Below are 25,407 nucleotides of genomic sequence, written 5' to 3'. Positions count from 1 at the left end.
ACTTAATAACTACTAATGATGGAATTATGCTTTCATAGAAAAGTATAGAAACAGATGAAGATTAATTGTACTTCTCGAGATTGCTTCAAATTGATCAGATAAAACTGTAAAGGAACGACAGGTTTTGCAGATATAAAAAAAGTATCTTACCTGTTATCTTTCAAACCTGTGGAGCAATTTTCATCAAGGCTATCTGGAGTTGTATTGTCCTTCATATAATTCTGATGAAAGCTCTCTTCAAACACCTCTGGAGGATATCTCACTTGCAGAAGATATAGTCCACAAGCTGGAACCAGAGTAGCTCTTGGGTTCCAGTTCTGGGGATCAGGGTTGTCGAGCATTGCCTGAATACAATCTAGTGATATCTTTCCATGGGCAACTGCGATTAGAGCTCCGACAATTCTGCGTACCTGAAATGAATTGTAACCTTGGGAAAAGAAACATCTTTCAAATATTCTCATTTAGTAAGTGATAAATGTTAAGTTTCTTAAGGATCAGGCCTGAATACTTTGGTATTTACTTTGATTGTACCAAGAATCTACACAGCACTGCAAAAGGGAAACATTTGGGAGTTTCTATGTATAGATGATATGGTGTTAACAAATGAATATGAGGAACAGCTTGTGGAAATGTAAAATGGGAGAGGAAAAGACTAGAAATCAATGCAAAGCAAAACGAAGCTTGAAGAGAACAGGAAATTTTAAAAGAAACACTGCAACTGCTGAGGTAGATACGACGAATGTGACATGCTCAGGATTACTATAAATATACATAGAGTGAGAGCTTTATAATGTCTAAAATGTATCAAAATGCATCACAAAAGTAAATGAAGAAGAGAGGGGAATAAAGAACTAAATTGTGAACATTTATTGGAATGTAAACAATAACTGATGAGAGATCGCTAAAGTTTGTTAATCAAAACATGTCTGACATAATATAACTAACTGTATAAATATGGTAGAAAACTGGAATCTTATTGGCAAGGACCATGGTTTGATTCTGGCATGTGGCCTAGCCAGTCTGGAAACATGGTCACTGACTTACAAAAGGGAGATTTGAAAAGGTTTCGCTTTGAAAGCTTATTAAACTCATGACCTAAGCTCGGTGGGAAGATCATATTAGGGCTCCATCCGCACAACAAGCTTTGTTCGCCAAACTTTGTTCAAAGTGACATGGGAAGCGTAGACCCAGCGAAAAAAGTTCTGTATAGTTTTTTCACATGATTACCAAAGAAACGAGAGTTGTGTTTGTTGGTGGTTAAAGCTAAGGGAGAAGTCATTGCCGGACATACAAAATAATATTTTTCATCAATACCAATGATATACCATTTCTCTATCCTCTACTTTAAAATTTTGTCCAACTTGTTTTATTGGTTCCATGAGTATCTATAAACTTGATACAGTTATATAAACAACACCCTGCAGTCTTTGGGATGTGAGGACCGGTGTTTATAGAGTTATTGATACGTGAGTTGCAGTAATTTTAAAAATAACTCTGGACATAAATATTAATAGCGTTATTGAAGAAGAGGTGAAGCAAAAACTAGCACTTCTACGCAGTCAACATGGACAAAAAATGCGGCAAATTTGCAAGTCGAAGAAATCTATTCTCCTAGGACTTCAAAGAAGCATGTCGAAGAAATCTCTTCTCTTAGGACTTTAAAGGAGCAAGTCGAAGAAATCTCTTCTCTTAGGACTTCAAAGAAACAAGTCGAAGAAATCTCCTATTAGGACTTCAAAGAAGCAAGTCGAAGAAATCTCTTCTCTTAGGACTTCAAAGATCTCTCTGCAAGTTTTGGATACAATTTTACACACGCTGCTTGGAAATCCTCGTTTTTTTGTGTATTGAAGTGCTGTTTAGCTGCATCCTGTTGACATATAAAGTAATGTTGACTCTAAAAAGAGCTCATTACAAAAACTCTTGTCTCAGTATTATTTTTGATAATTGCATGCTCCGACCATGCTGTGACCAAGTTGTGGAATGATCTTCCTAATCGGGTGGTTGAATCAGTAGAACTTCAAAAGTTCAAAGTTGGAGCAAATGCTTTTTTGTTGACCAGGCGGACATGAGTCTTTTTATAGTTTATTTATGACATATTTGTTTCTGATGTTGTTAATAGTTTATATATGACATGTCTGTTTTGACGTTGTTACTTATTTTAGAATGATTTATTGTTAATTTGTTCTCTTCATTTATTTATTTCCTTATTTCCTTTCCTCACTGAGCTGTTTTTCCCTGTTGGAGCCCCTGGGCTTATAGCATCTTGCTTTTCCAACTAGGGTTGTAGCTTGGATAGTAATAATAATAATAATAATAATAAGATAGTAAAACATACTTGGATCTATTCTCGTGTAATTTATGAAATCGGTTCCGATTCGCTTTACAACTCCCGTAGTATTGAAACATAACTCTCCAAATTTTCTCGCCTTTGTAACCACTCTTTGCACCAAATCTTCTACCTTTTTTCTAGCACACAAGCAATAACAATATTTAATAGAATTTTCTTTTTGTGCATACGACTGTCCATTTTTTCGTCACTTGTACATCAATCACTCTTGCTACCATCACCAGGCATTAGTTTCACTTAATTATCAACAATAAAAATATTCTTCCTAACAATTCGTTTAATTCTGCAATATTCAATTCACATCACTATAAAACATTCCATAGCCTGCCCCTATGCAAAAAATATATACTCAATGAAGTTTGCCTGAAGCATCAGTTCAAACAAGAACTGAAAGTGGAATTCTGGAAACACCAACGAGAAGTTAAAGAGAATCAGTTACAAAATAATAAAATTTACTCATCCTCGTACAGCCTACCTGATTGTGCAGAAAAGATGGCGCCGAAAATTTGACATCCCAGAGCTGAAGGTTCTCATACAGTTGGTTATACACTGGATCAAAAAATGGACGACCTTCGGTCACCGTTATCTGGCAAATTATAATAATATTTCAGGAGTTTGTGCAGTACTTGTTTTAGTCAATAGTAATAGTGAAGACATAACTACAAATTTATCATTCAATTAATAAAATGCCAATCATTTGATTTCCCAAATCTATATACAGTATTTTAAAACTATTCTTATATTTGATAAATACAAACTTTTTGATTTATGATATGGAAATTATCACCATTATCATTATATTGTTTACCTAGACAACCCCAGTTGAAATTCCTGGCATTTACAGGGCTACATCAATATAAATGATGTGGCTAAAATATAAATGTTTGAATATGATTACCTCCTGTTTCCTTCTTGTATAGTTTTCAATGCCTAGTTGTTGTCAGTAACTTGTAAGCCCTTGATAGCTGGCCAAATTCTATGTTTACTCATATGAAACTGGGATTTCTCTTGAGACTATAGGCTTCAGACATTTGTAAATGAGTTTACTTTGGTGAAAATCACCCAAACATGCCTCTCATTTAGAACTAACAACCAACTCCAATGAAATCAGATTGAAGGAGGAACCTCTTATTTGAGATACAAGTAGTTGACATACTACTGGCAGTGACAGGATCTATCATTAGTTTGGAAAAATTAGGGAACTGGCTCCTCCATACCCTAAATGATCACTTTGCCATTTACTATATTCATACATAACTCAAGGTAGATCACATGTAGTGATTGTCAAATATTGAACTTATCAATAAAGAGGGTTCAAGGTCTAAAGTTTATTACAGTACTATAAAATATTGAAAATATTCTTTTACTTTCTTGTCTTAGACAACTGAGATTTAGTCAGTTATCCAGATACTGATACAGACATACAAATCAATCGTAACTGGGCTGTTATGATTGCCAATTTTGTCGAGAATACTAGATATGGTTTGACGAACTGCTCTTTTTTTTCAACACGAATCTTTATTTTTCCTGGATATTGTTTGTACCCCTGTATATAAACACATTATACGCATCTATTAATCTTTATTTTTCCTGGATATTGTTTGTACTGTACCCCTGTATATAAAAACATTATACGCATCTATTAAAAGTAAAGAAACATCCATTTCAGATGAGCCATCGGACCAGTTCCGTATTTTCGGCTCCAATTAATCAAGGGTGGCAAGGCTTATCAAGGTCTTATTTACATCACAGACTATTCTGTACTTTTCTGCATTACCATAAATTAAAGCAGTGATAAAACAAAAGGTTTCTATATAGTACAGTTAGAATCATTTTACTGTACTGAAATTTCCATGAATACTATTGTGATCTGCATTAGAAATAACCAAACCAAAATTCACTTTGATCTTGCAAACCTAAAAGACTTGGTTACATGTGAAGTGATACTATTTTCATAGCATTTGTCTGTAAGAACATTGAGTGGAGTGAGCAGACTTGAAAGGTACAGATCACTGATACAGTTTTGATAATATAAAACCTTAGAAGAAACAAGGCAGATCGAAAAAGGGATTTTGACGAAGGAAAAATCTATTTCTGGGAAGAGACCTGTGATGCCCGGTGAAAAGAAGTCCTTCTTTACACTTTCTAATATAAATCTTCCAAATATACTAGAGAAAGATAAAAGCATGGAATGCAGAGGTTACTACCCTCGCGCGATCACCTTGTGGGTGTCGTGTATACAACGGGCGTGTGAAAACCACTATTCACAGGCTGTCTTCCATTTAGATAATCCCTTCATCAAAGGGGAGGGCCGTGACAGGCCCTCCGGCCGTCACAGGTCGCCCCAGAAAATAAGTATATTCATGTTAAGAAAAAGTTCATAAATAATTAATACAGCAAGTATTATGAAATGGTAAACAAAAATAATGGCATGCTTACTGAATCAAGGCAACGATTAGGGTTAACAGGAAACGAGGTCTTGGAGGGTGAACTCATAAAAGTTGTAAAATTGTGACTACCTTGTAAAAGACGACAGCCAGATACAAATTGCTCAATGTCAAAAGGTGACCTGTTGAGGAAGAAAAATACAGATTTGCTCTTATTAGAGATAATACATGACTCTATAGTCTTATTAGAGACAATATAAGAATAAATAGTCTTATTCCAAAGTAGAATCTTAAAATAAATTCACTATCTGGGCTAGAACTATTGTTATAAATATACATAATCACTATTTGATTTCTTAGCACAAATATTGTACTATTGTAACAAAAAATCATTTGGCTTGATTTAGCTTGCTGCGATGTAATCATACATATACCAAGGCACTTCCCCCAATTTTGGGGGGTAGCCGACATCAAACAAATGAAACAAAAAAGGGACTCAGCCGAGTTCAGCTGGTACTGCTAGGGTGCCACAGCCCACCCTACCCCGTTATCCACCACAGATGAAGCTTCATAATGCTGAATCCCCTACTGCTGCTACCTCCGCGGTCATCTAAGGCACCGGAGGAAGCAGCAGGGCCTACCGGAACTGCGTCACAATCACTCGCCATTCATTCCTATTTCTAGCACGCTCTCTTGCCTCTCACACATCTATCCTCCTATCACCCAGATGTAATGTATATAGATATTCCCAAAGCCAACTGTGCAGAAATGCACCTCACAAGGTGAAATCTTTAAACTTCAAACTAATGTTAAACTGAAGAGTACTTAACCTACCTCACAAGGAGAATTCGGTTTAGTTCCACCGATGGTAAAAATGCTTGAATTTGCCACTTCTTACGCACAATAATATCAGGTTTCAGGACAGCAATGCGATACAAATACGAGCGTCCAGCTGCATGATACCGAGCATGAAAACCCGATGGGACAGCGACAGTTCTGTGAACCCTGTAAAACCAAAGGCCATTGATTGTAGCCAGATACTGCAAATGGAATAATAAAATCCTTCTGCAATCTCGAGTTATCGTTCCCTTGTTTCAAAATTTGATACAAGAACACTTTCATTATTTATATTTTTCTATGCAATTTACATACTATATTCAAGAATTATGAGTTAACCCTTTTACCCCCAGGCTCTTTGGAAATTTCCAACCCTTAACCCCCAGGGGGTTATTTTTTTCCCAGCACATTTTGCAGTATATTTTTTTTTAAATTGCTCTAAAAGCCTTAATTTTTGTCATAGAGATGTCAGGTTGGTCTCATTCTCTTGGAAAATGCCTGAATTTTCTCAAAAAATTATCAAAAATATAAAAACAAAAATTTATAGCATTTTTTTGCAAGGACGTACCGGTACGTCCATGGGGGTAAAGGGATGGGTTTTGTGAAACGTACCAGTACGTTCTTTGGGGCTAAAAGGGTTAATATTTTTATATCATACAATACAGTAGTTGAAAGTACTGTAATGATAGAATATGTCTCCTGAAAATGTAAATTTCTTACACATGTATTATTCAAGATCTAAAAATGCAGTTACAATATAGAACCCTCCGTGACTTAGATCCTACGCTCATAACAATTGAGCTAAAGTTGAATAATGTATGTAAGAAATTTACATTTTCAGGAGACATATTCTATCATTAACCCTTTTACCCCCAAAGGACGTACTGGTACGTTTCACAAAAGCCATCCCTTTACCCCCATGGACGTACCGGTACGTCCTTGCAAAAGAATGCTATAAAAATTTTTATTTTCATACTTTTGATAATTTTTAGAAAAACATCAGGCATTTTCCAAGAGATTGAGACCAACTTGACCTCTCTATGACAAAAATTAAGGCTGTTAGAGCAATTTAAAAAAAATATACTGCAAAATGTGCTGGGAAAAAAATAACCCCCTGGGGGTTAAGGGTTGGAAATTTCCAAAGAGCCTGGGGGTAAATAATAAAAAAATATAAGAAAATATTATAAATCAAAATTTATCTAAACATCTAATAGTTGCACTGAAACGACCAATCATCGTGTTACAAAGAAGTACCAAAGCTGACGATCCGATTTTGACGAAGGAAAAATCTATTTCTGGGCGAGGAACCTGTGTCGCTCCGTGAAATGCTCCTTATAGCACCATTTCTAAGGTATAAATACTGCTAAATATACCAGAGAAAAAAGAGCATGGAATACAAGGAATAAACCCAGCTCGCTCACTCTAATGAGTGTCGGTATAGTAACTGGGGCGTGTAAGAACCACGACCATAGGTCCCTCACCAGTTAGACCTCTCCTTCTTCAACATCCCCCGGAACTACGAGGTGCCGATCTACATCCGACTACTGCCCGCTACTTCGACTACTGCCCCCTACCACCACCAACACCCACGCACTTCCCATCATTCCTTTTCTAGCACCGTGATATCCACACACGTTCGTTTTCATAGCTTCTTTGTGACTGTGTTTTGGAAGATGTCTGACCTTTTGGAGACCCCTACTCCCAAGTTAAGTATTGCAATTATCTGTTTTGATAATTCACGGTAGGGACTTACCTTATATCAACATTTTCTCGAACAAAGTACTTATTAAGTGTCCCAGTTACATATTCTGGATCATAGAATGACCCCTCTGTTTTCCTACATAGATCAACATGTGCAGCATTGTTTAGTGCATGAACACCTGAAAAATAAATAAATTATAATAATAATATTGATAAAATTAATAAGTGCAATAATAATGCTAAAAATAACTATAATAGTAAAAATAATATTAATATTGACAATAAAGCTTTAAAATATTCTAATTTTTGAATACATTTTCTGTATACTGTCCAATACATTAACATTGACAGTACAATATCTAAAATTCTCTCGAATGATTGTACAGTATTGAATATTACACAATTAACTCTTTGTAACTATTACTCGGATTCCATGGATTACGTCCCATGCCATGGAACAATGCTAAGTATAATAAATTACTCGCGTCCTTCATAACAAGGAACATCTTCAGCAGAGCAGAAACAATCACTGAAATCGCAAACAAGGTAGTTAGCGACAGGTGGTAAGCGCAGGCGAGTAACCCTACACACTCTCTTGTTAAAGACTCTTCACTTTTAACCTTTGATTCAGGCCTAAGAGGGGTGGTTGAAATGGAAACTTTAACCCTTTTACCCCCAAAGGACATACTGGTACGTTTCACAAAAGCCATCCCTTTACCCCCATGGACGTACCGGTACGTCCTTGCAAAATAATGCTATAAAAATTTTTTTTTTTCATATATTTGATAATTTTTTGAGAAAATTCAGGCATTTTCCAAGAGAATGAGACCAACCTGACCTCTCTATGACAAAAATTAAGGCTGTTGGAGCAATTTAAAAAAAATATACTGCAAAATGTGCTGGGAAAAAAATAACCCCCTGGGGGTTAAGGGTTGGAAATTTCCAAATAGCCTGGGGGTAAAAGGGTTAACTTGAATTTGTATAAGTAAGAAACATACAAATCATAGCACTTTTAAAATTTGCTATTAATTCCTCCTAGTAAACAAAATTTGGTTCTGTCAGCGTTTACGGAGTCGCTAACACTCGTACCTGAAGTGTCAAAACCTCTACAGATTGCACCCCAGAGCCCTCATGGAACAAAAAAGCATCTCTTTTATTACCACCCAATGCCTCATGATGTAAGGGGATAAGACTTCGAACCTGGGTTGTGAAACACAAGGCTTTGGGTTTGATCATGAATCTGGGAGAAAAACTAAGAGGCCTTCTGGAATAAACAAGAGGCTCCCTGCAATGCACTAGCTCTTTTCATCAAAGCTACTACTGTGGTACAAAAGGACAGACCTGAGAGTTAAAATTTTGTCTAATGACCTTCTCAAAGGCTCATGCAGGGAATGGGTAAAAAAAATTTGAGAATACAGCTCACATCCAATTTCAGTGAACCTGAGGTCCTGGTGTGGGTAAGACTTCTTAAAGTTCTTCACATGTATAGGCTTCTTCCTTGAGGAGGAGGGATTTATGTTCTTCAGTCGGAGGAGCTTCTAAGCGAAGGTTGATGAGTGACAGATCAGTTCTTCCTGCTCCTGAAGCATAATAACTTGGACCAAACCAAAGGTATATAGCCAGAAGCTTCAGCAAAGGGCAAAGTCGACAAGGAGTGCAAAGTGCTAAACAGTCTCTCTAGCAGTGTCATGTGTGTTGCCAAGAATGATACATGAAAAGACTCAGCCTTTCCACTCCTCAAAGAAACACTCGCCTTTTAACAAGATGCCATAATCTACACTTTGTTAATTGGGATAATTACACACAATCATGGCCCTGAGGCACAGAATGTGTGGATCTGTCGACAGTTTAGCCATAAACAGATGCCATGTCATATCTACACTAGCATTCCTGCTATGCTTCATTAACACGTGGCCATAACCAACCATTCAAACAAAAAGTATAATAAAAAACTAAACAGAATCAGGCCTTGGACAAGATACAAAAGCACGACTGTACTCATGGCAAACAAAGACAAAAGTGGAGAGCCTTTGGCAGCCCTGCCAATGCTCATCACCTGTCATTAACTATCTAGTTATCAATTTCAAGAGCTGTTCCAACTCCACCGAATACATTCCATATTACAAAGGACAAATGGTTTGAACTGTATATGCACAGGGCTGGCAGCAATGGGTAACTGCTGGCCCAGACACCTAGGGGATCCACAACTAGGTTCGTCACCCAAATAAGACGCATCCAGTAAATAACATGGTTTCTTTTCAAATATTCTAGGTGACTGCTACCTTGATCAGCTACCAAAGTATTCACCTCAAGATTATTGTTTCATTGCTATCTAGATTCTGAAAAAGAAATTGTATTTATTACTTAAGAGACCCCAATGTTAAAGTCTCCTACAAACTATAATTCATTTTACCTTTGTCAGTTCGACTAGAAAAAACCAAGGCAGGAGTGTTTGCTGGTCTCAGTGAAAGAAGACCCGCCTCTATTAGTCCCTGCACGGAGCGTGGTAGCTTACTCAACTCTTCATCAGGCTGTTTCTGAACACCTCTGCAAAGTAACACATAACCACTGTCAGTATGAGCAGTTTACAGTTTTACAAATTTGACTAACTTTGACTGCAGTACAGATGAACCCTCTTGTGTGATTAATAAGGTTAGTTCTAATTATAAGGTGTTACAAATACATACATACATATATCAAGGCACTTCCCCCAATTTTGGGGGGTAGCCGACATCAACAAATGAAACAAAACAAAAAGGGGACCTCTCTTCTCTACGTTCCTCCCAGCCTGACAAGGGACTCAACCGAGTTCAGCTGGTACTGCTAGGGTGCCACAGCCCACCCTCCCACATCATCCACCAATAAATACATAAATACATAAAATAAAATAAATAAATAAACATATATAAAATGTATTTCTTAAGCAATTTGTATTTTGACTAGCTATAAAACAGAGAGTCCTTCAAGTAGGGAGTATGTTGTTAGTGTGAAATTGGAGGGCCGTTGAATCGTTTAAGGAGCAGTTAAGTGACAGGTGGGAACAAGGGCAAGGAGCCTTGCCCCTTACCTATCAAAGTCTCTTTACTTATGACCTTTCAACTAAGAACAGAGAGGAATGGCTGAAAAGGAAAGTATAAACTAAATGACCCAGGTTTGTATAAAACAAGGAAAAATACAAATTATCTTAAAATTGGGGATTTATTCCTACACGAAATACAAACCATCGTCCTTTAGGTAGGGAGACTATGTGCTTTGAGGGTCAGAAGTCCTCCTAGAACTTACCTGAAGTTCTTTTTCTTCCCTGACAATGCCAATCTATGTGGTCCTGTACTGCAGCGAAGGATTTTGTTTGTATGGTGTTTTTACGTTGCATGGAACCTGTGGTTATTCAGCAACGGGACCAACGGCTTTACGTGACTTCCGAACCACGTCGAGAGTGAACTTCTATCACCAGAAATACACATCTCTCACTCCTCAATGGAATGGCCGAGAATCGAATCTGCGATCACAGAGGTGGGACGCAAACACCATATCGACCACGCCACTGAAGCGCTCTGCAATGAAGGAGATGACCATACCAATCTCTCATCTGTCTATCAATAGGATGAATAGCCTGACATAGCCTGGCCAGTCCATAAAGATTGGTATGCAGTCGAAAGAGGGCTCCCTCCCCAAAAAATGAGACGGCCGTTCGGAACAATATACCTTGCATATGATAATCCACCATCCTTCCTCTCATCTAGGGAGGATGGGGAGAACTTCTCTAGGTTCTAAAGTATAGAGCTCAGAAGTATCGTCCCTAAGATAAGGGCAGAAAGAACAGAGGAGAAGAGCTAGTCTTGACAAGGCAGAATGGCAGAACATCAAGTATCTGAGAGCCACCGAAATCAATCCTAGCCCCAGTGTAAACATACTGTAGTAGATTAGCTGAAGGACAATGGTACAACCATCCATGTGATCCCCATGGGTGCTGGAAGGCGACTTCAAATACACAGACCTTGGGGCTGGATCGGAGGAGAAAATATGGAGCTCTTCCTTTGTAGATGTATGGTAAACAGGTCAATTCCTGGAGAACTTCCCAAACCAGAAGCATCTTTGTTACACAGAATGTAGGGACCTCTCTCCCCCAACAGCCTTCCTTGGCAATACTATGTGTTTGCTACTTCATTCCTCTTTCCTGGAATGTGATTGGCTAACAAATCTCTGACATGGAATGCTCGCAGAACTAGGTGTAAGCCAATACAGTAGTGTTGTCCCAACAACCCACCTGATGCTTCCTCAATATTATTGGAAAGCTTGCAGTGCTAGAAAGGCTGCTAGTTCCAGGACATTGACGAGTAGATGCTTTTTCTAACCCTGATGTTCAGGCATGCGCTCATCCCCTCTTTCGATGCATCTAATCACACTTGCATGTCAAGAGTCATTTAGGACTTCCCTATGAGGGTTTCTTGTTAGCCAAAAGGGAGGATTGACCCAAGCCTTCCATCCCACTAGCATGAGAAGGGATGCGCAGCGCTTGAAGAGATCTTTGGCAAAGATGCTCTCTTGATGAACTAGTCTTTTCCACTGATGAAAGATAGCCGAGAAGATTACACTTGCCCCAATGTTGTTCTTTTTGAGAGCAAACATGCTACCTCCTTAGGTTTGCTGTTGCGATTATCTAACTGACCAAATCTCAGTGTTAACATTATACCCAAGAGCTTCAACCTTACCTTGGGTAAGAGATTCGACTTTTCCTCGATTATCACAATCCATAGATTATGATGAAAGCTGAAAGATGAATATGATCCTGTAGCTACTACCACACGAAGGAGGCCAGTTTCATCCACTGGAGAGATGAATCCACAGTCTTATCTCTTGTTAGCGGTGCCAAGTTACTACCAAAGTGTACATCTGAATGAACACTTGAGGAGCAGTACCTAGTTTGAAGTCCAGAGATCTGAACTGGTACATCAAACCATAGAAGGAGAAGGGAGGAATACTAATAATGGACTGATGCATAGGTAGTAAAATTATGCATCCTTCAGATCCACTGAAAGCAAGACAGCTTCCTCTGATGTCCTGCCAGGGTCTAGGAAAGGCACAGAGGTCTTCTTTATTGAACCTCACATCGTAGAGTTCTGAAGTAACAAGAGCTACCACTGAGGTAATTCGTTCAGGACCGGGGTGCCCTGGTAGCCCCAGGAATGACCTGGGCCCTTGAGGGACACTGAAGTGTCACTCAATGACCAAAGACCGATCTCAGGGAGCCGCCCTCGATCGCGACTCCCATGAGTGTGCATGGCCATCAGTCAGGATTGACCCAGTATTGTCCACCTCTGTCGGCACCAGTCCAAAGTCTGGTACCCTTAGAGCAGAAGAATTACGAGTACCCTCTTACCATGCCCATGAAGAGGGTACAACAGGTTGCTCCGGTGAATTATTCCCCCCCACCTAGGATATGATTGTGACCAGGCAATCAGCGTCTGAAGATGGTCCAGGAAGGCCAGCAACAGTGGGGTAAAGATCCCTGGAAATGAACATGGAAGGAGTAATTCTCTTCTTTCAGCTGAAGAGAGTGGAAGGATAGACCACGGCAGGGACAGAAGATCCATCCTCATTCCATTCTTGGTCTTTCAGTGCAAGCAAGTGCGTAATGATGGCGTCAAATGGTGCCATCCTCTACCAAAGTATTAAGAGTTGAGGGAGGAGCAGGATTCCATTGTCCCGGAAGAATGGTTGATAGAGAATCCAGAAGCAGGAAGATATGATACAAGACCATGGCCCCAGTCACGTGGATTGGTCCCAGGGGCCAACACATCAGGCCAGGCATTATCAGCCTATTCATCCCAATGATAAACTGATAGGAGACTGCTGGAGTCATTGCCTTAACTCCCACACAGGACCAGGTAGACTGACATTTCCAAGGAATAAAAAGCATCTACCAGTTCAGTTTTAGGGAGACTTCCAATCAACCAAGCAGTGAGTCTCCCTACTTAAAGAACAATGATCTGCATTTTGCATAGGAACAAATCAGAAAATTTTTCAAGTAGTAATTGTATTTTTCTTAACTATATAAATCCTAGTCCATCATCAACCATCCCTCTCAATTCTGAGAAGGGTGGATGAGACTAACGGGTAAGCAGGCAGGACTCTTAATCCTTGCTCCCACCTGTCACTTAACTGCTAGTTAAGAGTGATTTAGCAGCCATCCAAGCTTGCGCTGAAAACATATTCCTACCTAAAGGACGATGGTTTATATTTCGAGTAGGAACAATTAGAGAATATTAATGTAACACATTACCAGCTGACACTCTAGAACCATGAAAAAAATAATAGAAAAAATAGTGACAATGCTAACCTAAACCTTGTGCCACAGTAGCTAAGGTAGAGCAGAAACCTTCGCATGAAGGAGGATGCCGGGAGCACAGAAAAGAAAGAACTGTATGGTGTGCGCCAGAGGGTGCTTCATCCAGATTCCAAATCAATGCTCCTAATAAATTCTTGCTATGGCATAACAACTCACTGAAAATAAACAAGAATTTATTAGTATAGTAGATCAATAGCACAGAAGACCCTATTAACCCTTTTACCCCCAGGCTCTTTGGAAATTTCCAACCCTTAACCCCCCCAAGGGGTTATTTTTTCCCCAGCACATTTTGCAGTATATATTTTTTAAATTGCTCTAACAGCCTTAATTTTTGTCATAGAGAGGTCAGGTTGGTCTCATTCTCTTGGAAAATGCCTGAATTTTCTCAAAAAATTATCAAAAATATGAAAAAAAAATTTTATAGCATTTTTTTGCAAGGACGTACCGGTACGTCCATGGGGGTAAAGGGATGAATTTTGTGAAACGTACCAGTACGTCCTTTTGGGGGTAAAAGGGTTAATAATAGGCCCCTGGTTACTGAAACTGGCAATAAAAAAAAACTTTGTTATGTGACACACAAGCAAAAATTGAAGCATTTCATAAGACAAAACTGGAAGAGATAGTTAAAAGTAACTAAAAGAAGCAAACTGATAGCATATGATAGTGGAGCTTGAGTAATTTAAGATTGACTTGGTACAAAATTTCCTTCAAGCTCTCTATAATTGCTCTTTATCTTGAGTGATCATCAATTTTGTGTTAAGCATCTGAATTACTTGTGATGTCAAAATTGTGTACAACGGATAGCAACACAGCAGAAAACGGTTTTATTATCTACATTTCTATAAAGTAAACCCTAGCTTATCCAGAGTCTTTATCTGGATTGGCAACTTATCTAGCACAATTTTGGATCACAAGATGATTTTTGTAATACGTCAGGCATAAACTTTGCTATAAGGGTATAAGTGTGATCTTAAAATTAGCTCTCTAATTGGAAAAGTACAATTATAAAAATCAATGATATTTCATTATGTATTTGTAACATAAACTACGATAAATGTTTAATAACTGTGACAACCAGAGCTACAATGAAGTAAAAATTCATAAATATTGATGCTGGATGTATGATTACACAACAGAATATTTGTGGTAAGATGGCCTACGAACAACTAGCATGAATATGTGTAAGGCTGGAAATTTGTTTTGCATTTGAGTTTATGAACCGATTACTATTTCACAGCCAAACATACTAAATAGTTCTTGTTACAGAAAACTCCCTAAGCTATGACATATGGTTCTAAAGCTAACTAGCCATGGGTAAGTCTGTGGCACATGAATCTTTGTATGATTAGCCTATTTCCTTCCAATGTACTGTACTGTAAAAGTGTAATTTCCCAATTATGATGGTTTGCGTTAATCCAATCCAGCAAGTAACATTAACCCTTTTACCCCCAAAAGACGTACTGGTACGTTTCACAAAAGCCATCCCTTTACCCCCATGGACGTACCGGTACGTCCTTGCAAAAAAATGCTGTAAAATTTTTTTTTTTTCATATTTTTGATAATTTTTTGAGAGAATTCAGGCATTTTCCAAGAGAATGAGACCAACCTAACCTCTTTATGACAAAAATTAAGGCCGTTAGAGCAATTTAAAAAAAATATACTGCAAAATGTGCTGGGAAAAAAATAACTCCCCGGGGATTAAGGGTTGGAAATTTCCAAATAGCCTGGGGGTAAAAGGGTTAAAAAGGCTAAAACTCTGAATGAGGGGAAGGAACGAAAAAGCAGAAAAGCCACTCAATCTACCATACATTCAGAATCGCATAAACACGTTATAATAGACAAGATGCTTTCTGTCCCATGTGGAATTCGAGCCGATTACACAATTACTAGAGTGCCCAGCAGGAAGTTTTGGTTATGCTCTAAGTAAAAGGCTGTGAAACTTTCTTAGTAATAGGTTGGCAAAGGCACCAGCCACCCATTGACTGTGATACAACTAGAAAGTTATTGGATTCTTTGACTGGCCAAATAGTACTACATTGGATTCATCTCCAATTATGGCGCAATTTTCCTTTGTCTACACATACACCAAATAGTCTGGCCTATTCTCTACACATTCTCCTCTTTCTTCATACACCTGACAACACCAAGATGACCAAAAAATTCTTATTCAGGAAAATGGTTAACTACTGTACTGTAACTGTTCAGTGGCTACTTTCCACTTGGTAAGGGTAGAAGCAGCTCTTCTAGGAGAACGATATTCCAAAATTAAACCATTGTTCTCTAGTCCTGAGTAGTGCCACAGCCTCTGTACCATGGTCTTCCACTGTCTTGGAGTAGAGTTTTCTTGCTTGAGGGTACACTTGCATATACTGTACTATTCTCTGTTTCCTTTCCTCACTGGGCTATTTTTCCCTGTTGGAGCCCTTGGGCTTAAAGCATCCTACCTTTCTAACTAGGGTTGTAGCGTAGCTAGTAATGATGATAATACAAATCTCTACCTTTGTCGACGGTAAGACTTCTTGAAAGCTAAGGTGAGACCTATGCTCTATTGATTGTCTCATGAAGCCAGAAAGCAACAGTGTTCCTTGAGACTTCTTTCTTGGTTCTACCAGTGCTAAGGAAGAGACTAGAGGTCTCATGGGCCACAGAGGCATCTTCTCCACATAACCACTTGATGTTTCACGTAAATGAAATGGAAAAGGTCTCGAATCGGGTTTTGACCACAAACTCCGGCACAAAACTAAAAGAGACCTGCTTTCAAATCTAAGGCTACTAAAAAGACAGTCAGAGAGTCTGATCTCTGTCTGATGATCCCCTCAAAGGCTAACAGCAGATGGTGCAATATGATAATCATGATTTCAAAATACTATAATATACCTGTAAATGGGATAAGCTATTTATATGCCAAAAGTGTATAATATGTGGGTTATGAGTGACTAATGATACCCCAACATGTATAATTCGTGGGTAACGTTTTGACCTTTAATATGTCATGGACATGTAACATAGAATTTTCAGTAAATACAGTAGACTCGCTACTCGCCCTGCCAAAGCCATTTATTTTATACAATTTTTCCAGGTTTCTCACACCTCTAACATCTCGATTACAATATCCATCCATTTCTCTTGACGATGGACATTATCCAGCTCTAATAACACCATTTTTTCACAAATAGTGTTTTGGGTAATCATATCACAATCTAACGGCTTCCAATCAATCCAGATAAGCAGAAACCTTTTAGCATTAAGAGCATGTTGCTGTTGATTTGTCAGTGACAGCAGAGGTCCCACATTGTCTGATACTTTGATGTCCTCTTTAAAGTTCAGAACTGTCACTGTACTATTCATGAAATGCAGTATGAATGAACAGTTTTTGCATGTTAGACATATGCATAATCTTTTCCTTCTACTTCCAGCCTTTCTTAACCCTTTTACCCCCAAAGGACGTACTGGTACGTTTCACAAAACCCATCCCTTTACCCCCATGGACGTACCGGTACGTCATTGCAAAAAAATGCTATAAAAATTTTTTTTTTCATATTTTTGATAATTTTTTTGAAAAAATTCAGACATTTTCCAAGAGAATGAGACCAACCCGACCTCTCTATGACAAAAATTAAGGCTGTTAGAGCAATTTAAAAAAAAATATACAGCAAAATGTGCTGGGAAAAAAATAACCCCTTGGGGGTTAAGAGTTGGAAATTTCCAAAGAGCCTGGGGGTAAAAGGGTTAATAATCTTGGGGGCCACTGTAATGATACTGTTAACTTTATCATGTAGCATAAAATGTTCTTAGGATGAACAATAGTGACCTCAACTTGACAAAAAACATATGGTCACAAATGTACAAAAAACAATTCTAGAAATGCACCTGAGAGAGGATTCTTCTACTAGTGCTCCTGGGAGAATGCAAGAGTCAGGATACAAATCGAGAGGATGGGGATACGAGCTAATACAAAACCAAATGGCGTAAAAAGTTTGTAAAAACTGTGTGGGTGGCATATGGGTCCACATGCCAGTCACATTACTTGTCCACAAAAAATGCTCATGTAGAGAGAGATTTTTGCTTACATACCGATACAATGCTCTTAAACCAATTTGAATTTGTATGCTCACATGCCAATTTGCTCGTACTGTATTCAGAGCCATTTGTGAATCGAGGTACTACAGTATATGATTCCCCTAACAGAAAATAAGTTTGTTAACCACTAATTACACAGATTTTTTCAGAGACAAACAGATATGTGTCCTATTATCATAAATTACCAAACTTATAGTAATGAATAAGTTAAGTTGAGCTACTTAAGGGGGAGAAACGAGCAGCCACCAATACCAGGCATGATATGATGTACAAGGTTAGGATGGAATTAATTTTTGTTTTATATCGTTTATTATGACACTTATCATCTCCTCCTATGCCTATTGACACAAAGGGCCTCTGTTAGATTTCGCCATTTGTCTATCTTGCGCTCTAGAATCAATACTTCTCCATTCATCATCTCCTACTTCACGCTTCATAGTCCTCAGCCATATAGGCCTGTGTCTTCCAACTCTTCAAGGTTAAAGTTATTTTCTTATTAAAAAGGGGGAAGGTTATCAAGTATAGTTAGGTCCTTATTTAGATAAGAACCCACCCTACTAGATTAAGGTAGGTTATGTCAGAACAAATCCCTGCATACTCTATGACTCATGACCCTCTATGTCAGTTTATGAAGGTGAATCCTTCACCTACCCACCTGATCAGATAAGGACCCAGCATACAGTACTAAGTTAGGTTTGGTAATGTATGGTTAGATTAGAATCGTCTTTGCCTTTAGCTTTTCCCATTTCTATATGGGGCCACTGTTTCTAGTCAGCCTTCTCCATCTTTCTCTGACCTGTACATCTTGTTCTCTTAGACCCTTTTCCTTCATGTCATTCAATAATTTATCCTTCCACCTGAACTTTGGCCTTCCCATCCTTCTTCTGCCCTCCGTCCCTACGTTTATTACCCTTTTACATACGTGTTCATCTTCTCTGTGTGTGTTCATTTTCTGTCCTTATGACATGACGAAACCATTTTAGTCTTCTTCCTAACCCTTTTACACTTGTTCATCTTCTCCAAACGTGTTAATTTTTTCTCCTTATGACATGACGAAACCATTTTAGTGTTCTTCATAACCCCTTTTACACACGTGTTCATCTTCTCTATATGTGTTCATTTTCTCTTCTCATGACATGACAAACCATTTCAGTCTTATTTCCTGGTCTTTCTTTGAAACTCCAATACTTTTACTGTCCTCCTGATCAATTCCTTTCGGATCTTATCCTTTTTTGTGACCATACATCCACCTCAGCATTCTCATTTCCAGCATCTTTCATTTTTCATTCTTGATCTTTTTTTATTCGCCAAGTCTCTGGCCCATAGAACATTCCTGTAATTAACCACGCTACATGTTTATGTTTTACTGTATACACATGAGCATTTTATGCACATTAATTGGTTATTGAGGGATTTATGTACTATGGTACTCATTATGATTTGCATAAAATCCTTTTTGGGTTTAATCATGGTTTCATACAAATATCCCCCATTATCATTACTTATAGGAGGCAGTGGAAACCACAAAAATAAGTGGTTAGTACTCACAATAATTAGTGTAACTTTACACATTACCCAATTCAGATACTGTATCATCAATTTACGTTAAACAAGAACACTGAAATTTGGGTCAGCTTAGGTAAGTGATGGATGCAAAAGAGGTTGATGAGAGTAATCACACAGCATCCTAGGTTGGGCAAGAGGACAGCGTATAGTTTCTAATAGTGCAAGCAAAATGGTAAATATTTTTTTTAAAGGCCACTCATGAATGGCACAGGTAAGGGATAGTGACACTGCCCTAGCTAGCAAGACACTGACCTAGAGACTGACCATACATACATTTGATCAGCGCTAAAGCTCCGCCTCTACATCCAAGCTAGGACCAGGGAGAGCCAGATAATGGCTGCTGATGACTCAACAGGTAGACCTACAGGCTTCCTGAAACACCCCACCCTTGGCTCACAAGAATGGTGAGGTTGCAGACACTGCAAGAAACCATCTGGGTTGAGTGGGACTCGAACACTAGTCTGGCATAACACCAAGCAGGGATGTTTTCAAAAGGCCACCACATTAAGGATCAGAAATACATAAAACACAAATTAACCACTTGGAAAAATACACAGTTGCTGATTTGAAAATAAATCAGTGTTACAGTATACTAATAATGATAAAATGATAGTATACTGTATCCATATATTTCTTTTTACTTTATCGTAGTACGATATTCGTTAACCCTTTCACCCCCCAAGGACGTACCGGTATGTTCTTGCAAAACACTGTTAATTACATGTTTTTACATATTTTAGATAATTTAATGAGAAACTTCAGACATTTTCCAAAAGAATGAGACCAACCTGACCTCTCTAGGACAAAAATTAAGCCTGTTAGAGCAATTTGAAAAAAAATATATAGCAAAATGTGCTCGAAATTTAACCTTATGGTGGGGGTAAAAGGGTTAAGAGATTGGAACCGACCTAATTGAATACAAATCTTGAAACAAACTATTTTGTACCCAACATTCTAGTCAGGGGCCAATAATAACCTAGATGCATAATATAATTAGGAATACTCCACCAACTGTAAATACTTCAAACATTAACATTCCATTTTCTGTACAAATGAAATTGGTCTACCTTTCAATTTCCCCTCCAAGTGGCCAATTTGAAGCTTTTTCACCGTCACGTGACTTATATCAGGCCAACACCCTAGCTCCACATATAAAGAGATGTCAAATCGGCCATTTTGAAACCATTTCTTGTATTTTAGTTTGTGTAAATACAGTATCATTGTTGAAAGTATGCCAAATATATAGCCATTACTCCTTTGGAGGTAACTGTCAGAAATTTGTACTTCTAAATTTTTGGTGATGACTACAACAAGATGAGTCTCCAAAACCATGCTTCAGAAGGAAAGATTGTCAGGAATCAGGGGGCTGTCACAGGGATATGATCTTCCTTAAGAATAAGGCAAGGACACAAATTCTTTGCTATTTTTCCCTGCTGGAGTCCTTGTGGTTATAGCACTCTGCCTTTCTAACTTGGGTTGTAGCTTAACTAATAATAATAATAATAATAATAATAATAATAATAATAAATAATAATAATAATAACAATAATAATAGTGGTTGCAGTGGGGCATAGCTCCTAACATGTAAGGACAGTTTTAGACTAGGTTCGGTGAAAACCTTAAGTTAGGTGAGATGTTTCCCTCTTGAAATATCATTTATAAGTTGAAGAATCATACAATTCCCATTTCTTTATACATACAGTACATACATATACCAAGGTATTTCCCCCAGTTTTGGGGGTAGCCGACATCAAACAAATGAAACAAAAATGGGGACCTCTCCTCTCTACGTTCCTTCCAGCCTGACAAGGGACTCAACCGAGTTCGGCTGACACTGCTAGGGTGCCACAGCCACCAACCCTCCCCCGTTATCCACCACAGATAAAGCTTCATAACGCTAAATCCCCTACTGCTGCTACCTCCGCGGTCAACCAAGGCACAGGAGGAAGCAGCAGGGCCTACCGGAACTGTGTCACAATAACATTTCTTTATAATTTGATAAATACTAGTGCGACTTTCTGCCAAATATCATCATAATTGTTCATATTTTCATACAGGATTATTGTTCTGAGAGCCCTTGTAGTCTGTTGGGGCAGGACATAAAACTAAATTTAAAAAAGTAAACAGCTAAAAAATGTAACCTAACCTACTGTAGAAGTCATATCTTTACCTACTTACTTACCAAGGGGGGGGGGGGGGGGAAGACCCCTTGCGACCCCTCCCTACACTACCGTACTTGTATCTTACCCTGTCCAAATGAACTACATTCACCCCTTGTTTAGATGTAAAAATCTAACCTATATTTTTCCCCATAACACCTTTAGCCTCAGCCTACTATATTGTCATATACCTACCCTACTGTACAATAAATATTTGCACATGCACCCAAAATCTTGAAAAGGAAAACCTCAAAGAGTTCCATTGCCTAGCTTTGGAGGCTGTCTTTATTCATTGGATTAGCTTTGCCTCCCACACGAAGCTTCACAAGTTAAACTTACCACCCAAAGCCCAGAGTTCCCACTTGGGGTGCCCCATTATTGGTGGATATATATATATATATATATATATATATATATATATATATATATATATATATATATATATATATATATATATATATATACATATATACATATATATATATATATATATATATATATATATATATATATATATATATATTTCTGAAACTACTTATTTCCGACAGGAACGAGTGTCATTTTCAAAGACAAAGTACCTTTTTCTATAGATAGGAGTAAAACCATTTTTTCCCTAGGTCACATTACCCTGTAATAAAGTACAATAATACCCTAACGGGGCATGACACGACCTCACTCAGTTTAGATCGTAGTATTTTTGACAAGTGATAAAAGACACTAATACACTTAGATTTACACTACTATAAGTAATAACCAAACACAAATGATCTTCAGCATCCATGATTTCATAGACTTTTTTAAACAACACAAATAAATTAAATTTTTAAGTTTATACATATTGAATGTTTTCTACAACATTTACGGGCAGACGCCGGTATGTCAAGATTGACAGAGATCACATATTTCTGCTTACCTGAACAGTTAAATATCTTGACTGTTATGCCTTGGGCTTCACGTGTAACTTGGTTCCACTTAAAACTCACAGTCTTGCTGGTTCAAAAGAGGGTTGGGCAATGGCAGCTCTGATAAGTAGTAACTCGACCTAAATATATCCACATCGTCTGCAACATGACGTCACGTGGTAGTGTTTACAAGGTGGCGTTCATTTCCTAACTTCGTATTTTTATTTAGAGTTTGGGTTTTAATAACCACTTTTATTAATACAATTTTGAGTAAAATTTATAATAAAATACTTTTAAAACCTAAAATTATTAATATTTTCTACTCTATAATGTCACTGAGTTATTTAGTTGTACTTAAGTGGAAACGTTCATTTCATAGTTTCTGATATTTTTTTAAGACCCAACCACACAAACCAAGTGTAATATAAGTGAGAGTTGTGACTATAACTTTATTATTTCTTACAGCAATATAATAGATATAAAACGAGCACAGTATCTTTGTAATCAATATTATTCAAATTATACACCATAACATAAAAATATGCCACTTGATAATGCCTCCAGTTACAATAAAACACTGTACGTATATATATATATATATATATATATATATATATATATATATATATATATATATATATATATATATATATATATATATATATATATATATATATATATATATATATATATATATATATATATATATATATATATATATATATATATATATATATATATATATATATATATATATATATATATATATATATATATATATATATATATATATATATATATATATATATATATATATATATATATATATATATATATATATATATATGTATTACTTGCTAAGCCACAACCCTAGTTGTTAAAGCAGGATGCTATAAGCCTAAGGGCTCCAACAGGGAAAATAGCTCAGTGAGGAAAGGAAAAAAGGAGAATAAAATATTTTAAGAAGAGTAACAACTATAAATATCTCCTATTTAAATTACAAAAACTTTAACAAAACAAGAGGAAGAGAAATGAGATAGGAGAGTGTGTCCGAGTGTACCCTCAAGCAAGAGAACTCTAACCCAAGACAGTGGAAGACCAGGGTACAGAGGTTGTGGCACTACCCAAGACTATATGTGTATATGCATATATACATACATATATATATATATATATATATATATATATATATATATATATATATATATATATATATATATATATATATATATATATATATAATATATATATATATAAAGCATACTTCTTAAACAAACAATCGGAAACTTAGCATTCGTGTATAAGAATACACTCGTATGTACACAGAAGGGCATGGGGTGTATAGAAAAGTTAATTCTAAGTTTTATAGCAGTACGAGCAGATAAATGCTGTTGATTTTAAAATCCTTGGCTATTTGCATTTAACTTTACCTATCCAGTTTATTTAAATCATAGAGAAACTGGATTTTGAAAGAAAGACAAAAATGAGGAAATTATTGCAGGAAAATTATCTCATTTTGAAATAAAAACTAAAATGAGGAAATTATTGCTGGGAAATGATCTCTAAAATATTATTAGGAAATTATTGCAAGATTGTGTTTAGAATATTACTATAACCTAAGAACCAAAAGTGCGATAATTTCTCTGCAAGTTGATATCTATAGAGAAAGATAAATGAAGATCGAAAAGTATTGTTCCAAATGAAACTTATAGAATAGTTCTCCAGTGTGTGTGTGTGTATTTACTGAACAGTTAAATTGAATAAAACAGCGAGAGATCATGTTTCGTGAATTTGAAAAAAAAAAAAAAAAGATCCTGTTTTATGTTTAGGTTCATCTCAAAATCTAATCAATGTTTTTGAAATTATATCTCAACCTGTAACAGAATATGTATCCAATAATCATTTTATTTTATTTTTTCTTTTACTTCGAGTAGAAAGAGTCAAATGAATAAATGAAAATCAAATTTGGCAAAATCGGCTCATTTTCATTTATAAGTTCACTGAAATGCTTTGATTGAAGAGTTTACTTCGAATGCCTCAATTAAGTCAAAGTAAGCACCAGTTAATCTCATCTATCTATTCTTTAGAAATTTAACAATTACGAATAAATTACATAAGTCCAATCAACAATGGCACCATTGACCTCAGACACTGTGACGCAACCTTACTGTTTTATCAAGTCAATGCCTGAACAAACTAGAACTGGAAACATAAGACACATGAGTGACAAACATAGACTATCTGAACCAAGAACAAATAGTAAATTTGGTGAAAGGGCTTTTAGCTACTGTGCGCCTAGACATTATAATAAACTGCCAACTGAAATGAAGGACCTAAAGGGAGCAATTGAATTTAAGAAGAAACTAAAGACATTACTTTTCACAAGATCATATGATTTGGAAGATGCTACAATCAAAGAATTGTATAAGTTATAATGAAAATGTTTCATTAGATGATTAATATGGACCCGCCCGAGAAGTAGTTCACTCGACTTTAGTGGAGGGTTGGATTTAAACCCAAAACAAGTAAGTAAACAAGAAATTGTATAGGTGTCACTTTTGAACGTAATGTGCCTTTCCTCTATTTCACAACATAATATATATGGAGATTAACTATTCATTCATAAGATTATAAAGTGGACGAACGACCAAGAAGGACACATAGGTCATTTCTCATTCATAAAATTGCTAAGATTAACTTAGGAATGAACTATGAGTATGAATGACTGAATTGTAAAATCTTACGAGTAAACAAGATGGTGAATGCGAGGAACGAGTACACCATTTAAGAGTAACTAGATGAGGAATGGATAACTAATATGTCATCACAGCCTTAGAACTGAGAGAGAGAGAGAGAGAGAGAGAGAGAGAGAGAGAGAGAGAGAGAGAGAGAGAGAGAGAGAGAGAGAGAGAGAGAGAGAGAGAGAGAGATAATAACCAAACACAGCTAATCCCCTTCTGTTTTTTATCCCTTTGCATTCCTGCGAATACCCTAACCCAACCTAACACACTGTTTGCATAGCTACGCCCAAAGAAAATATACACCTGTTCTGCAGTGTGATATGCAAAATACCTAAGAA

The 25,407-nt window shown here is 37.0% G+C and overlaps 1 protein-coding gene across 1 annotated transcript; it reads right to left on the bottom strand.

Annotated features, from left to right (window-relative positions):
- Positions 1-18: 18 nt before the first annotated feature.
- On the bottom strand, positions 19-22,526 carry LOC137614407 (tRNA pseudouridine synthase A). Its single transcript, XM_068344208.1, has 8 exons — positions 22,340-22,526; positions 13,613-13,776; positions 9,686-9,819; positions 7,325-7,451; positions 5,569-5,739; positions 4,787-4,916; positions 2,823-2,933; positions 19-410 (listed from the first exon to the last, which is right to left on the bottom strand). Exons 2-8 carry the CDS (start codon positions 13,657-13,659, stop codon positions 147-149), a joined length of 984 nt encoding a protein of 327 aa, XP_068200309.1. The 5' UTR covers positions 13,660-13,776; positions 22,340-22,526; the 3' UTR covers positions 19-146.
- Between the last annotated feature and the right edge of the window lie 2,881 nt (positions 22,527-25,407).

The sequence above is a fragment of the Palaemon carinicauda genome, chromosome 20 (assembly GCF_036898095.1).
Source record: "Palaemon carinicauda isolate YSFRI2023 chromosome 20, ASM3689809v2, whole genome shotgun sequence".
NCBI classification, from domain to species: Eukaryota; Metazoa; Arthropoda; class Malacostraca; order Decapoda; family Palaemonidae; genus Palaemon; species Palaemon carinicauda.
This window is presented reverse-complemented; position numbering and strand designations above follow the sequence as displayed.